Genomic DNA, 17,530 nt, shown 5'->3' on the forward strand with positions numbered 1-17,530 from the left:
TCTGGAGTGGCAGGGACCTGGGTAGAAAGACACCAGTTCCTGTGGAGTGTGGCTGCCTTCTCGGCTCCACGTTCTGGAGCTCTTTTCAGATGGATGGGTTGACGTTGGTCTAACCAGAGCCCATACCCCTTCTTCCCCTTCTCAGGATGACAGGAAGCTGGTGTGTTTCCGGGAGGCTGCACTTTGAATGGCCTCCTCCTCCCAGGGATGTGGGGAGGATTAACAAACAATGCACACAATCACACAGCACACAACAAATGCTGGTTATGATTACTCATGGGACTGTATTTCAAATTTATTCCAACTTAACTGAAAGAAATGTTTGTGAAACATGATGTGACTGTCATGTTGCTTTTGTTATCACCTCCTTCTGAGCCATTTTACCAGTTGGGCATAACATATCTCTTAGCAGTCATCCATAGAGATGAACCTGAAGTGATGTGTGTAAGCCCCATCCTCCTGCCAGGTGGGAGGCTTATGTCATGAGTTCTATTTGCGTTGAGTATGGCAGCACACTCTAGGAGGTGAGGATCTTGAATTAAGCCCTTTAGAAACCTGTTGACTTCTTCCCATTACAGATAACAGAGACCCCCAAATGCACTGTCTGAAAGGGGGAATGCAGGCTGAGCTCCAGGGTTTGCTTGATTTAGTGACTGTTTCTTGCTGCTTTTCTCTTCTGCTTTTCAAGAACCCTGCTTCATCTTTAGAGGAAACCCTGTGGCTGGATTTTCAGCTGCTCATCTAGGAGAGACAGGCTGCTTCCTGTAGCTCTGACAAACATAAAAGCTCCAGCAACAGCAATCTAGAATAATTTTATCATGGCGGTAATGGAATCAAGAAAGGAATTCTAGACCAGCGCTCCAGTCTGCATGGCTTCAGTTCCTTAACTCAGTGCTGGCTTAATAAGCAGCAGCCTTTGGCACATCCTTGTCACTCTTGGCTTCAACTCCCTTCTCTCTAAAATGGGTTATTGTAAAGATCAAGAAAACAGTCGCAGTGTTTATGTGTTGAATGAGCATGAGTGTGTGTATAAAAGTCATAAAGCAAGGTTTAAGCATATGCTCTGCTCCATGAAAGCAGGCAGGTAAAGCAAACATTTTAAGGAGAATTTCATTTGGAAACATACTGTGTTGGCCAAAACGTTTATTCAGGTTTTTTCTGTAAGGTGTTATGGAAAAATGCGAATGAACTTTTTGGCCAACCCAATACTTAACGTGAACAGTTATCAGGGACTTATATGATAAACACTTTTCCACCCTCTTCCCTATTTCCCGTAACAATCACAGTTTATTTTCTTCTCTCCCTCTTTCCTTCTTTATCAGCCTAGACACCAGGCACATGACTTGAGTGAATGTGAGAAGTGACTCAGAAGATAAAAGTCCCCTATAAAAGACTATTTCTCATCCTGTTTAGACCTGTTTCCTCCATCTGGGGAAACCTTCTAGAAATAAATGGATTTGTTTTGTTCTCTCACCCCACTCCCTCTCAGCAGTAGGAGTAGCAACTCATCCCAAAGTTCCTACTTCTTTAAGTTCAATAAAAACACAATTAAAATTGAGTAGGTGCTAAAACTTGGTTTTGAACTTTTATTAAAAAAATATATTTGCAAACATATAAAATTTAGGATGAAAAATGCTCATCTGAAAACAGGTAATAACTTAATATTTGCAAACATACACAGATGGTATAAAATCCACACCATTAAAAATGTTAATGATGCTGCATTGCGCTCATGGAACAAAAATCTTGCCATAGTCCCAGAGCTTCTCACGCCCACATTCAGGGCAGTGAGACTCTGGTACACTGAAGGTCATGAGAGCCACATGGCCAAAGCAGGAATACAGAATAAAAAACCATTGAGAACATATATTTTAAAAACACGTTTCTGAAGGAATCACACAGATAAAGGGGAAACACAACGCTGCATTTCCCCCTTTCAAAGTGAACGGTATTGCATCAGAGCATTTCAAATGAAGATGTCATATACAAAACCAAGTGAAACATTGCACGTGTCTCTCTTGCTGAAGAAAACAGGCTCCTGGAGGCCCCGGCCCACTCAGGGAAATGTTCTCAAGCACAGTTTTTAAAGAGCTCAGTGTAAGTTGCTTTCCTTCTTTCAGATCTTAACATTTTAGACACCTGAAAACACAGGGCGCTACTGGTTCCAGCAGCCCTTTGAATACAACTGAAGAAAACCAAAGACAGGTAAGAAAGAAACATGTGCTCAGCAGCAAACGTGCAGCAGGAATCAGGACACACTTCCCTGTGATTCCTCGTTTCCACTCACACGGACTGAGCCTACCCGTGCCTGTGCCGCCTCTCACTCCTCTGTGCTTCATTGTGCCCAGAGTTACAGTATGATGGCTGATTTTGTTTTTTAAGCAGTTAGGCACCTTCAATTTCATGTTGCATTATTAGTAATACAATGGCAGTTATGGCCTCTACTACCAAAATGAGAAAAATGTCAAACTACATTCTTTGGGGAGGAGAGTAATAAAGCTGCGTGGTTTAAAAATATTTACCTAGTAGAAGATTTGATGGGGTTTAAGATTTTTTACAAGAACACACAGGTGGAATAAGAACAATTCTTGACATGCAAAATCAGGTCCTATTCTCAACTAAGCCTGTGCCTCCTCCGGCAGAGAAGTACCCAGGTCAACTTGGGCTCTTAACAAAACCCAGCTCCCGAAAGCCTTCCAAAGCAAGCCGTGGACATTCACACTCACATGCAGACGGCATGAATGTTTCTCCTGGAGTTGACGGTCACTGGACCACATGGGATTCCATGTCACACCTCACCAACCTGGGGGGAGGTGCACGACGAGGAGGGGCTTCTGCCTTAAAGGAGCGAGGCTGTTTGGGGGGTGGGAGACCGCTCAAAGACACCACAGAACTGCAACAAAAGGAGAGCAGGGCTGCCCACTCGGGCGAGGGAGGCTCTACAGACAGACACGGTGCCCTAAGCGCAGGGCACCTGGAGCTCTGCAAACCGAAAGAAGCGTCTCTGTTGTGGTGTCCATTTTGACTCAACTAAGGTTTAAAAGTTAAGATTCCAGTAAAGTTACTGCAGCAACGTAAACATGCCGCCTAAAGGAGCATGCGGTTCTGGACAGAAGTCTGAATGAGAGGTAAGGCAACTGCGCTGCGACCTTCGGCCCGGGCCATCCAGCTGCCACTGTTCAGGCTTGGCCTGACTTCTCCACTGACTCATTATGGCCTGAGCTTCCTGGTTCTCATGGCGGTGAACCTCTGGCTTCTGAATTTTCAAAATGCTTTGAATACATAAATTTGGGAGTTGAAACAGGCTTACCCTTTTCAAGTCTCCATGACTTGGGCACTTAAAAGTTTATTTTCACACTAAGGAAACCTCATCCCAGATTCTCTACTGTCTATCCTACTCATTCCTTGAATTAAAGGGTGAAAATGAACAGATTTGATTACAGACCCTCTTCAGGACAGTCTCTCAACTCTCTTGTAACACTGATCCTACTCAAAGCATCATTTCAACTCAAACGTCTATCATAATAAGAACCCCTCAATTCTGCTTTCCAAAGCCCACAGAGACTTACACCTGGGATGCCTGCTAACCTGCCAGGGCAACTGTCTTCTGAGAACAGTCACGGGGGCGCCCTGGACACCATCTCCTGGGGTCAGCAACATTTCACATCTTACTGTAACTTTCTCTTTCCTGGGTGATGCGCAAGCAATTCATTTTTGGTTGCTGAATTTACACACTACCTTTGAAAACAAACTATTTCTAATTCCTAATTGAGTATGAGAACTTAGAAGCTTCCTTGACTTCTGCACAATTCACAAATAATAGGTAGACACAATAGAAGACACTAAACTTGGAAGCAGAAAAGTTGCCCAGGAAGCACGTTTAGATTAACAAAAGCCAATCAAGGTATTCTTTATGCTAAAAAACCAAAAAACAGAAAACAACCTAAGCGCAAACTAAAACAAGTATGTAATTCACAAGTAATTTTCTAAAATCTCAGCTAAAAGAAAAAAACCTATGGATTTATGATTGAGTTACCATTAAAGCTTAAATGATTGTTCCCAAGGAACCATCATATCTGTCAGCATTATTCACAGCTAATCCTTAAGCTAGCTGGTTGAGCCAATTGGGTTTTTACCCCATCATTAAATAGTGCTCAAAAAGGAAGCAGTGCATCTTAATTGGTTAAATACTACAAAATGACCTGTATCATAGAAATGAAGACACTTTCATTCAAAGAATATCTTAAAATTACTATTGCTGAAATAAATCAAATCTACATTAAAATATTACTAATCACCATTACATGCCATAAAAGAATAAATATAAATCATGGCAGATCAATAGCAGCATAACAAAGCATCTTTACATATTTTCAGACTTTGGGCTGCAGAAGTACTCACAGCCTAAGAATACATTGGTAAAGTTCCGAATATCACACTTGGTTTTTAATTCCATGTTCTATAATAAAGTAAGGGCAGTGTGAGTAACAGTTCCCTTTTCTGCATAGCTTTAAAACTATTCTCAGTAGACTTGAGGAATGGAACCAGAATGGCTTTGTCAGATTGGTCCACTGGTCCTTTTGTCAAAGTGTTAAGGGAAACAATTAACAATGACTTCTCACTGTGTTTAGACAGAAAAGGAAAATAAGGCTATGATTCACACACAAGCTTAACATTTTCAAAACCACTGGAGAGTTTAACTTAAAGTGAAGATTGCTGATAGAATTTGGGTCTTACCAGTCCCAGCCTTTACTTCAAAGGTGTGCCACACCTGCTCCCACCTCACCACAGGGCCAGCAGGGCCCTATTCAAACATATCCTCACAGTGGGAGCCCTCTGCGTGGCATCACCGGGGACACTTAAAAACAGAACGCAATTAATAAACTTCAGAACTTTTAAGGCCCAAAAGGGGCATTCATATAAAATACACTTCACTTGAACAAACCAGTCCTAATTTGTCAGCTTAACCTCTGACCCTTAAAACGCAAAGCTACTTTGCACAGAGCTGACTTCTGCTCTGTTCAGAACTTGACTACCAGCCCAAGGCTCAAGTTTTTAGATGGAAGTGCGGGAGGGGAATGGGGGTATGGGCTGGGTTGACTGCCGTAGGGCTGGTGACCTCTTTTCCCTAAGACCTTGAATATGAAAGTGAGCTGAAAATCAGATTCCTTATTTCACAAACTTGTTTAGAGCTGACGAAAACACCCACACAACTGAACACAATGGTTTCTTTTTTTTTTCCCCCAAAACAAAGGTCTGCTGGTGATGCTTCACAGTGAAACCTCCATTATCACTGAGAACGTCACTTGGAAAACATTCTTACGCAATGAGTCTCTTTCTCATAGGCTCAATTTTAGAATTCTCAAAACTCAATGCTCCGTTTAGAAGTCTCCACGACGAGGCCTATTTGCTTCTGAGGTCGGCACTCTGCCTTCGGAATCACTCTGCTCGAGCCATAGGCTGTGGCTGTCTCTGCTCTTGGTCAGAACCTGCAAGTAGACTTCGTGAAGTGTGCTGAGGAAGCTGGGATCGTTCTGGAAGAGACGGTCATGTCACGTTTACCTCCTTAGAGCTCACTGTCAGACAACAGCTTAGGGGGAAGTTATATACACGCTCTGTATAACAACTATACCAAGAAGCCCACCACCCAGAGACAATCATGAGGAATATTTTGGAATTCATGCTTTTTCCACTTTGAGAATTTTTCCACAGGGAGAGAGAAACACTGGTCCTAGATTTTCTTTATGAATTGATTTTTTTTAAGAATTCATAAACTATTTTTTTACAGAATGAAAATCCAAAGACTAAACTAAAATCCTACATACCTTGATTAGATGTATTAATGTATCCTGGAGCTGAGACTTGCTGAGGATAATGGAAGGCTTTCTTTGATTTTCTGTTGTCCCAACAGTGAGAGGAGAAGGGGAGCTGGCTTTCCTCTCAAGGTCTGAGGACCTTGTAACTGTCTGCTGGAAAACACTGGGGGACAGCAGGACTGAGGAGGCTGCCGAGGTTGTTGCAGGAACCAGAGGGGGGCCTGCCACCTGCAGGGGAACAGTGTTCATTTTGCAACAAAGAGTGTGGAAGCCAGCAGCCAGGCCCAGAGCAGGGGACGCCTGATAACAAGCGTAAGCAGCAGGAGACTGGAATGCAGAGTCTAATGCTAACTATTTCAGATAAAGATTCAGAAGCAGTATCTAAGCATTTAATGTCTGGTTAGGAAGCTTGTTAGCTGAAGGGTGAACACCCCATTTACATGACAAGGATGGCCTAGAGCTATTATGAGAAGCCAAGCCCCATCACTAGAGAAGGGGAATCTGATAACTAACAGCAGGGTAGGTAGGCACAGTAAGAACAGTCCTGAGATGAGCTGAATATGTAAAGTTTTTCCATGAGGGACACAGAAATGCTTGGAGGAGGGTGTGAAGGAACTTTCTGAGGTGATGGAAGTGTTACATAACTTGGTTGGGTTACTACCCAAGGGATATACTCAATTTAAGAAATCTGCATTTTATTATACATAAATTTTAATTCAATAAAAAGAGAATTATATGAAGCATTAGTTTCTTCAGTCGTGTTCAATGTATTAATTATGCCACCATCGTCATCAAAAATACAATTTTAACGACATAAAACTAATATTTACCTCCTTCTTTCATTTAGATATACTTCTGGGCTAACTGGCTAACCAGCAGAATACACAAAACAGCAATAATATTTTTTTGTGAAAGTTGCTCAGTTGTGTCCGACTCTTTTCGATCCCGTGGACTGTATAGTCCCTGGACTTCTCCAGGCCAGAATACTGGAGTGGGTAGCCTTTCCCTTCTCCAGGGGATCTTTCCAACCCAGGGATGGAATCCAGGTCTCCCGCATCATAGGCAGATTCTTACCAACTGAGCTATGAGGGAAGCCCATTTTTTTTTTTTAACTAATTCTCATATTTTGATACACTCAACAAGAAAACTGTGTATTTCTTCCCTCCTATCTGTCACCCTCCTCATTTATAAAGAACCAAAGCTGTCCACAGTTTTGAGGGTGCAGTTTCTGGGTTCCGAGCCATCTAAGGTTATTTCTGGTGCAACAGCAGGCTGAGAGATCACCCAGAAGTGATATGCCGATCACCATGCAGCAGGACAGCGACAAAGAAGACCTGCTAAGACCAGTCAGAAGGTGGCTTTAGCTTAAAATCTTAGGCTTCAGCAGAGGTGTTAAGGCTCAAAGGCAAATGGAACCTAGAAGTTTGGGAACTGAAAAAGATAAGTGTGCCTGTCAAAGCTGGTGGGGAATGGAGGACGAGGACAACTTCTGAAAAATGAGGCAGGGGAGAAGCAGCAAGACGCAGAGCACACAGGCCTGGGAGGCTTTGTCAACAGGGCAATGGGAGCCAACGAGCAGGGTAGTGACACTGCCTTGTTTACTGGGACACCATGGTTCTTAAAGGGCAAAGACTGTCTCCTATCCATAGGGACGGGGCTGACTTGCTCTCAGCAGTCGCCCGTTCACAACACAGAGGGAGTGAGTGCATGCCCCTGCCGTGGCCGACCTTGCCCTCCCATACACACACTCAGGGAAGACAGGACTTGAGGACCGCAGAGGCCACGGAAGAGAGCTCTGCCGGGGGAAGTGGGGCGGGACATTTAAGGGGGCCGAGGTTGGAAAGCTGAAACGTTTCACTTCACACTCAGCAAAAGAACTTAAGACATACTATGCTCTTTAGAAAAAAGGGATCCTTACCGGGATGGCACTGGATAACACCTTAGGCTGGGCAAAAACTTCAGGATCCTGGTTTTGCTGCATAGACTGCAATGTTTAAACAGAAAAGATGAACAGATGTGGCAACTTTTCATTTAAGATTTCTTAGTTATTGGGGAAAAATCTAGGTTAGCAGCTATAAGGAGTTCAAACATGACTTGGTTCCTAGATTCCTGAGGGAAGTGGGCTGACCAGTATTTGTGACAATGCAGGACAGGAGCTTAGGGACAGCCCCCAACCCCCTTCATTTCCACCAGAGAAAAGGGGTGTGCAAAGCCTTGAAAACCACTCTACAGAAAAAGCTGAAACCTGTGTGTCTTATAAGAGCTGGGACAGACCAAGCATGTTTTTGCTGTTGAGACTGTAGAAATGCAAGATCCTGACAGCATGAAACCTCCTGATAAGGCAGTTCACACTCTGGACAGGTGGCACTAAACAGTCTTCACACAGAGCCACACACTTCCACAGGTAAATGTTACACCTATTCCCTGGGAAACACAGAGCTTCCTGTAGCAGAGCAAATACATTAGGACTCAATACGGTCCCAGGTCCTGAAATTCGATACAGTCACATAAATGAGAAAGAACATGTTTGTAAACTTCCTCTGCCAGAAGGCATGCTGGAGAGCAGGGTTCTGTCCCAGAGGCCAAATCTAGAGGGGGCGGTATTCACGACTGCTGGTTTTATTTCTAGAACAATAGGAATAGTGGCAGCAGACACATTTCAGGGATGTTTTATCAAACAGAACATTCTCGCTGCTCCTTATACCGCAGACAGAAATGGCAAAAATGACAATTTAATCATGTAACCAGGACACTAGGTTTCTTTTTCTGTACAGAATTTTAACGGAATGGAACAAAACACTCCATTAACTAAGAAATAATATTATACAGAAGAGCCAATATAATATTATTTGGTAAAATGTTAAAGAGCTGGGGATTATAATTATTATTTTTTTGGGGGGATTATAATTATTAAAGGGCATGAGACTAAAATCTTAAAAGGCTCTACCCCTTTCAGTTCTGTGATCTTGCACAAGTCACTTCAACTGTGACCCGATTTCCTCATTTGTAAACTCACAAACCTTGTAAGTTACTGAGGGACAAACCTCTTCTTCAACCCTATATCCAATCCCCCACCAAGTCCCACTCATCCTCCGCCTTAATAAATCCACACGTCCACACCCCCCAGTACAGGCCCACACCAGCTCAAGCCTGGGTGACGGCCCCGACCTCCTTTCTCATGGGTCGTCCTCCTTCCATCGTCTCCTTTCCCAGTGTGCCACCCTTGGCTCATGTACTTAAGACTCCCCAGGGCCCTTAGAACAAACCTCTGACTCCTTGACACTACTGACAAAGTTTTGCTGCTGTGCTGCTGCGTCACTTCAGTCATGTCCGACTCTGTGTAACCCCCATAGACGGCAGCCAATCAGGCTCCCCTGTCCCTGGGATTCTCCAGGCAAGAACACTGGAGTGGGTTGCCATTTCCTTCTCCAATGCATAAAAGTGAAAAGTGAAAGTGAAGTCGCTCAGTCGTGTCCGACTTTTAGCGACCCCATGGACTGCAGCCCACCAGGCTCCTCCATCCATGGGATTTTCCAGGCAAGAGTACTGGAGTGGGGTGCCATTGCCTTTTACCCATCACCAATACCTGCTCCCCCGTTTCTTTACACATAGATCCAGTCACACCACAGTTCAAGTTCAACAAACGCCCTCTCGTGTCTAGGCTTCTGCACCTACTATTTTCCTTGCCTTCACACACTCTTCCCACCTCTGCTACTGCTGCTAAGTCACTTCAGTCGTGTACGACTCTGTGTGACCCCATAGACGGAAGCCCACCAGGCTCCCCCTTCCCTGGGATTCTCCAGGCAAGAACACTGGAGTGGGTTGCCATTTCCTTCTCCAATGTGTGAAAGTGGAAAGTGAAAAGTGAAAGTGAAGTCGCTCAGTCGTGTCCGACCCTTAGCGACCCCACGGACTGCAGCCTACCAGGCTCCTCCATCCATGGGATTTTCTAGGCAAGAGTACTGGAGTGGCTTGCCATTGCCTTCTCCGCTTCCCACCTCTAGGTCTGGCTAATTTCTACTGAGTCTTCAGATCTCAGCTGATGGCCAGTTTCTCAGGGAAGCTTTCTTTGACCTCAGACCTCCAAATGTGGGATGCTCTTATGGCAGCCCTAATGGGTGTTCATTGGAAGGACTGATGCTAAAGCTGAAACTCCAATACTTTGGCCACCTCATGTGACGAGTTGACTCACTGGAAAAGAGTCTGATGCTGGGAGGGATTGGGGGCGGGAGGAGAAGGGGACGACAGAGAATGAGATGGTTGGATGGTATTACCGCCTCGATGGACATGAGTTTGTGTGAACTCCGGGAGTTGGTGATGGGCAGGGAGGCCTGGAGTGCTGTGATTCATGGGGTTGCAGAGAGTTGGACACGACTGAGCGACTGAACTGAACTGAACTGAATGCACCTGGCACAAGGCGGGCACTCAGTGAGAGTACTGAGGGAGCAGGGGATGGAACAAACTTTGGGATAATCTGGATCCATGGTCTTGAGTCAAATAAGGACTCCTAGAACTGTCAGGCAAAAACAAACAAACAAACACGCTAAAATGCACACCCAGGAAGGAAAATACAGTTTCTCAGCCTTTCTCAGCTGAAATTATTTTGGGAAATGGAACTGAGTTACGCCACCAGTTACTGATGGTCTGGCTGATCGCTGCAGGGCTTCTCACCTCTCCTTTCTTCTAGCCCCTGACACACTCAACGGTTGTCTCTTTAAACAACTCTGTCTCCAGTCAATCAAAATCCAGTTTCATCCCGCTAGGTTACAGCCACCCAATCTCCCCCCAGTACCTGAAGGGGGGCAAGCACCATGTTGCTCAGGGAGGCCGAGGCTCTTGCTGCTGTCGCTTTAGGGGAAGGCTCTGTGAAGCTCTCAGGGGTGGCCAGCTGGCCGGCCGCTGGAGAAAAGCTGGGTGCCGCTGCACCTTTCCCAAGTGGCTGTGTCTGTATTTGGTCATGCTGCGGGGTCAACCTGAGTTTCTGGAGAAGATCAACACTTGGGAGAGATGGACTGGTTGTGTTTGTCACGCTCAACGGGGCCCTGAATGGGCTCTGGCTGGCAGTCAGGCTGGCGTGGCTCAGCTCAGGGACAGGCTGACTCAGGAGTGGAGACCTCTGCCTAGGTGTGGTCTTCACTGTTTGCATCATGGTGGTTTTTCGGGGTAGGCTGGGGGGAGCCTGTCCAGTAGAAGCTTCTGCTGGTAGACTGGGACTGAGCACAGAGTGCAATGGGATGGCATAGCTGGGGGCCTGCTTTTCACTGGACTGAGTGATGGAAGCAGGAGTGATTAGCACCGGGGTGGTGACTTCGGGCTGGACTGAGGGGAGGGCAGCAGGATGGACACCCAGGTTTTCCGACTGAGGGGCCCCTCCAGGCTCAAAGGAAAATGGTAGGAATGAGTTGGGTTCTTTCTGGGAGGCATCTCCTGGCAGCTTCTCCACTTCTTCTGAATCCAGACCCACAACTGTTGGCTGTTCCTTTGACAAAGAGGTTCCAAATAATTCTTCCACTGTCAGATGTTTATGTCCAGATGAAGCAGACTGAGAAACAAATCAAACCACCCAATGAGAGAAAACTCTTGCAAACCAGTGTAACTAAATTTCTTTTCCATCAACCAAATCAGTTTGCAGAAGCAAGGATAGGTAGAGTCTGAAAATAGGAAATGGAACAAGCTGAAGATGTCCTCAGGATTAAGGCCAAGAATGCACCTGGTATCCCCAAGGTGGTGAAGAGATATCTACATTTGTAATAAAAATAAAATTTTAGGGACTCAGGTGATAGTTTAGAATTCACCTTTTTTGCTTCACAAACAGATGTAAGGTAAAGGGGCAATTACTTTGCTCCAAGTTAATTTGCCCCACGCCAGTCAATAGGGTAGGGAAATTACATTCAAGAGGATATAAGGACCAAATGATGATCAAGCAATCCTACCTTTATGTTCATAATTTTTTTATTAAAAGGCAAGCATTGCACCTTAAGGACTAGGCCTCGAATACTAGAAAGTAAATTTAATTATTAAAAAAAATTAAAGTATAGGTGATATAACATTATATTAGTTTCAGGTATACAACGAAGTGATTCAATATTTTTATAGACTGTACTTCACTTAAAGTTACTATAAAATATTGGCTATATTCCCTGTGCTGTACAACTTATTGTTGTATCCTATTTATTTTATACCTAATAAGTTTATACCATTTAATCTCTTACCCCTATACTGCCCCTCCCAATTTAACCATTTTTTAAATAGCAACCTTCCTATTCTCAAATCACAGATGCTGAAGGAAAAGGAAAGCATTTAAGCCTGAAAATGTTAAATTTACTTATATTTTAGTGATCTGGTTTACTGATATCACTGCAATGATTCAGAGGAGATATATTCATAGTTCCCACTTGAGAGCTTTCCTGCACCTTCCCTTCAAGCAGTACTGCTAAATTCATTTAACCTTTATTTGCTGGGTATGCAGAGGGTGCCAGGCCCTGCTCTGACCTGGGCCCAAAGGACTCCTTTCATTTATTTTATTTTTTGGCTGCACTGTATGACTTGCAGGGTCTTAGTTCCCCAGTCACTGATTGAACCAGTACTCTCTGCAGTGGAAGTGCAGAGTCCTAACCACTGGACCCTCAGGGAAATCCCAATTACGTAGCTCTTAACCACCAAATTCTTTTACATATACATCAAACCAACATTTAGATATACCTACTTTAGAAAACACAGATCATACTGGAATGATCTTGTAGAAACTTAAGAGTCTTTTCCAGTGAAGAATACTATTTTATAAGAAAAGGAACAATCAGAAACCAGACATGGAGAAACCTCACCAAGAAATACACCTTAGGCTTCAAAAATGATCCAGGTAGCAATTTTTAACTATCTAGTGGAACAAAAATGAACTCTTAAAAAACTAAAATTACTCACATTTACATGTGAAATGTTTCTATGCTTGAACTTAAGAACAGGTATTTCTGATCATTTAAAATCTACTTCATATTAAAAAATTAAGTCATATGGTAGTACGCAAGAGCAGCAGCAAGTTTCCAATTTTTCCATGCTGCCTCCCTGCAATATCTTCCAGGCCAGAGACAGGCAGTACTATTATTATCGCCATTTATGGATGATGCCCAAGTACAACAGAACCAGATGCCAACCTAGTTCTAACAAGACAATCCACATTCTTTACCACTATGCCACTGCACCATTACGTCGGCCGTGCAGATGACAGGTTGTCTAGTTAACTGAATGGTGACATGATCCTTTGGAAAAGAGAGGTGCGAGGAAGACCTGAATAACTAAGAGCTGGTGACTGGTCAGACTGTGCCGGCGTCTGGAGCCATGGAACTGGCTGAGTTAGTCACTAGAGGCTGAGGGGGCAGAGCATCTGTCTCTACACAAACTCCCCAAAGCTTTATTGTCTCTGAGCTGGTTTGGACAGGACCCTTTCCATTCTCCTCTGCCTCTGACAAGAAAAACTGGCTGCATTCGTCCAGCTGTTGGGCTTATTTATTCACGGATTCATCTTCCATCATCCACAGAAAAGGTGAAATTTAATTCTTTACTCGTGTCTGAATATACTTACAGCCTGGATTCTGAGTTCAGTAATGTCTCACTTAAACCAAACTTTAATCTGACCATTCCCTTGTGAAATGGAATTCAGTGAGTGATAGTATGTATGTGACTGAAAAAAATTTTTTTTAAGAAACTATATCACGTTTTCCATTGCTCCTCTCTCACCCCACAGCTCTTGATGTTTACAGAATTTCCTATTTCTGTTTGAATTTACTGTGTCCATGCCAGATTTCCTACTCATTGGTGCCCTGGGCACACTAGAAGGTGTGGTTATTCTCAACCACAGGAACAAAAAAAAACAAAAACAAAACAAAATAAACTAGGGAAATTGTCTCAAGGATATTTTAGTAAGTGAATAATGAAACTGAAATAAAATTTAATACTACTATTAAGGCCTGACAGCATTATTTGCTCCTCAGCACTAGATGGCAGTGTTACTAAACCAATGTACTATGCTGTGTACAGGGCTGGTTATGGATCTGACCTAATTTTAGACAATCACGTGGCTCCACAATATCCAGATCTCAGTATTTTACAAAATGCTGTCACTTTGGCCTATAAAATGGAGTCTTTTGGGGTTCATTTTTTCATTTTTGTTTCACAGTAAATCTGTGAGTCAGGTACTGCCAGAATCTTTAAACCCATGATTCAGAAATGGAAGGGAAAGTGACTAGCCCACTGGACATTCATGGCTGATAAGCCAGATCAGAAGGAATTTGCTCCTCCACTTGCTGCTTCGCTTAACACATATTTTTAAAAAATTAAATTTTACATAACACTTTCTCTTTAAATGTTTGACCTTCATGATCTTAAATTCAAACACAGTAAAAATGAAGCAAAGAAATGTAGTATACAATATCTGGTTTAAATAATTTACCACCTGCATCCCTAGAAACATTATACATACATTGCTGACAGGAATGTAAAATGGTATATAGCCTCTTGGAAAACAGTATGGTAGGGCAATTTCTAAACTAAAACTTGTAATTATGAAATTACCCAACATTTGTACTCTTGGGCATTTAACCCAGAGTAAAGGAAATTTAGGGCTTCCCTGGTGTCTCAGCAGTAAAGAATCTGCCATCTGCCTTCCAATGCAGGAGACACAGGTTCAGTCCCTGGGTTGGGAAGATACCCTGGAGAAGGAAATGGAAACCCACTCCAGTATTCTTGCCTGGGAAATCGCATGGACAGGGGAGCTGGCAGGCTACAGTTCATAGGGTTGGAAAGAGTCGAACATGATTTAGTAACGCAAAGGACAAAGGAACAGAGGAAATGTGTGTACAAAAATCTGTATACAAATGTTCATGGAAATGTCATTCATGATAGCCCCAAACTGATAACAACACATCCGTCCTTTAACGGGTGTTAATTCCACTCAGCAATGAGATTTGGAACTATATGTAACAATTTCAGTGAATCTCTTCAATGAGTTATGCTGAGTGACGAAACATACTCTCAAAAGGTTATATATTGCATGATTCCATTTATAGAAAATTCTTGAAATGACAGCGTTATAGAGCTGGAGATGTCTCAGTCACTGCTGGGGTTAGGGATGCCAGAGGAAGGCTACGGAGGTGTGACATAGAAGTCAGTGTGATAACAAATGAGCAACACAAAGGATTCTTGTGGTGATGAAGTCCTCTGTCTTGACTGCGGTGGTAGATACACAAAGCTCTCCACGAGATAAAATTTCACAGAACTAAACCACACAAATGAGGCTTCCCAAGTGCTGCGAGTGGTAAAGAACTCGCCTGCCAATGCAGGAGACATAAGAGACATGGGTTCGATCACTGGGTCGGGAGGGTCCCGTGGAGAAGGGCATTGCCTAGAGAATCCCAAGGACAGAGGAGCCTGGAGGGCAGTCCACAGGGCTGCACAGAGTTGGATACGACTGAAGCAACTTAGCATGCACGCAAACACACACGTGCACAAACCCACAGAAACGCATATGAATAAAACACCTGAGGAGTGTGAACAAGATGGGCATACTGGGTTAATGCTCTGGTTGTGAGTATTTTTCAAGCTGTAGTCAGTGGAGGAAAAGGTGAAAGGAACAAGGCTCTTTCTGCATTATTTAACAACACAGGAATCTGCAATTATCTTAAAATAAAAAGCTTAAAAAACTATGGCTTTTACTTGATATCTGTTCACTTATCAGGTCATCAGTTTTAAACTGAATTACTTCATAAAAACATAAACAATAAAATAAAAAGAAATAAAAACAAAGAGAACGATTTCATTCAAGAAATATTTACAGTGCTGGGTGCTGAGGATATAGCAGCAAACAAGGCGGGCAAAACCGCCTGCCCGCTGTGATACCTGGATTTCGGTCGGGAGGAGACAATCAAAAAACTTTAAAAAACCACAAACCCTGCTAGTGGGAAGAAAACAAAGCACAGCAGAACAGGGGTAGGCAAGGATTGTTATTTAAAATACGGTGGTGTGAAAGGCCCTCACCTATATGGAAGACACTAGAATGGGAGCAAAATACTTCTAGGAGGCAAATCTTTCAGGCTGTGGGGACTGCAAAGCCCTGTCCTGAGGCAGGGGCAGGTCTGACACATCTGTGAAAAGGCAGAAAAGTCTATGAGGCTGGGAACAAGGCAGAAAGATGAGGCCAGCGGTAGGGGGGCCAGATCAGATAGGGCCTTAGGGGTTACTGTCGTGACCCTGGCTTTTATTTGAGTGAGATGAGACACCACTGGAGGAAAGCTACGGTCTAATTCAGGTTAAACCAGGATTACTTTGACCCCTGGGTCAAGAAGAGGAAAGGGAGTGGCTAGGGCAAAAGCTGGGAAACCAGATGGGAGGCTACTGCAAAACCCGGATGAAAGACACTTGCGTGGACCAGGGGAAATGACAGGAGAGGATGACATCACTTGTACATCACCTGTGTGCTACCACCTGTATGCACACACTCTGACAGCTGATCAACGGATCAAACTTGTACTGCACCAAAACCCTTACAAAATGCTGACTCTGCGTTAGGTTACTTTGGACAAAGCTAGGGCGTGAGCTGTACAAACCTTATCTTGCAACGCAGATGGTGTCTCTTCTAGCGTCTCAGTGCTTCCCAGATTGGAGATCTGAGTACTTGGCTGCAGCCCAGGGCTGGAGATATTTGAGTCACCCATCTGATTCTTAAATAAAAGGAAAAGTACATCACGTGAAAAAACTTGCTGTTGTTTGGTTTACAAAACAGCATTCAAGGTTACTGTTAACAGAAATATTATTTTAAAAGTCACTGGATAACCCCCCACACACAAATGCCAAATGTTTGCTTTGGACCTGCATGTAAATATGTAAATTAATTGGACAATAAAATTTCTAGAAAGCTGAGCACATGATTTTAGACAATAGTGTTCGTAACAACTATTGTTTTTATAAGCCCTTTAAGGACAAGCAAACAACATTACTTTATTATGTATTCCTTTTTTATTTTAAAGTTCATATATGGTAAAATTAACTTTTGTTATGTATCACCAGGCTTCCCTGGTGGCTCATATTGTAAAGAATCTGCCTGTAATGCAGGAGACCCTGGTTAGATCCCTGGGTTGGGAATATCCCCTGGAGAAGGAAATGGCAATCCACTCTAGTACTCTTGCCTGGAGAATTCCATGGAGAGAGGAGCCTGGAGGGCTACCATTTCTTTCACTTTCAAAATTAACTTTTGAAATGTATAGTTTTGTGTACCCATTACCACAATCAGGATATCCGACCACCTCCCCAAACTCCCTTGTGCTATCCCAATGCAGTCGTGCCCTCCTTCCACTCCTGGCAACCAGTGACTGTTCTTTGGCACTAGTTCCATCTTTTCGAGATTGTCATCTAAATGGAATGCTGGCTTCCTTAACTTAGCATAATGCCTTTGAGATTCATCCAAGTTGTTGCATAGATGAATCTGGCAATCTCCCAAGTCTCTACCTAAAGATAAAGGGTCTATTTGGAACCATCTGAGGCAGAGAAGAGCTCATCCAAACACTAAAAAGTGAACTCATGGGCCACTGCTAAGACTAACACCATATGATTAGGTGACAGGCGAGTGCAGACAAGCAACAATACTCCTGTTTAAGGAAGTGCCACCTATTTATGGATGGCTTCAAAAATAGAAAGAACACATTATGAAGGAAATATCAAAGATT

At 43.5% G+C, this 17,530-nt stretch overlaps 1 protein-coding gene across 2 annotated transcripts in view; it reads right to left on the bottom strand.

Moving 5' to 3' along the window:
• Positions 1-1,572: 1,572 nt before the first annotated feature.
• Positions 1,573-17,530, bottom strand: part of DCP1A (decapping mRNA 1A) — a 42,785-nt gene continuing 26,827 nt past the window's right edge. Inside the window, exons 6-10 of one of the 2 annotated variants that reach the window (XM_088831985.1) lie at positions 16,415-16,528; positions 10,609-11,358; positions 7,735-7,800; positions 5,826-6,044; positions 1,573-5,489 (exon numbers count right to left, since the gene is read on the bottom strand). In XM_088831985.1, the coding sequence (XP_088688111.1) occupies positions 5,382-5,489; positions 5,826-6,044; positions 7,735-7,800; positions 10,609-11,358; positions 16,415-16,528 (1,257 nt within the window). In that variant the 3' untranslated portion in view covers positions 1,573-5,381. Of the gene's footprint in view, positions 5,535-5,825; positions 6,045-7,734; positions 7,801-10,608; positions 11,359-16,414; positions 16,529-17,530 lie in introns of both variants that reach the window. The other variant, XM_055414077.2, reaches the window with a different exon arrangement.

This window comes from Moschus berezovskii, chromosome 24 (assembly GCF_049115385.1).
Source record: "Moschus berezovskii isolate FMDL1 chromosome 24, NW_MosBer_1.0, whole genome shotgun sequence".
Lineage (NCBI taxonomy): Eukaryota > Metazoa > Chordata > Mammalia > Artiodactyla > Moschidae > Moschus > Moschus berezovskii.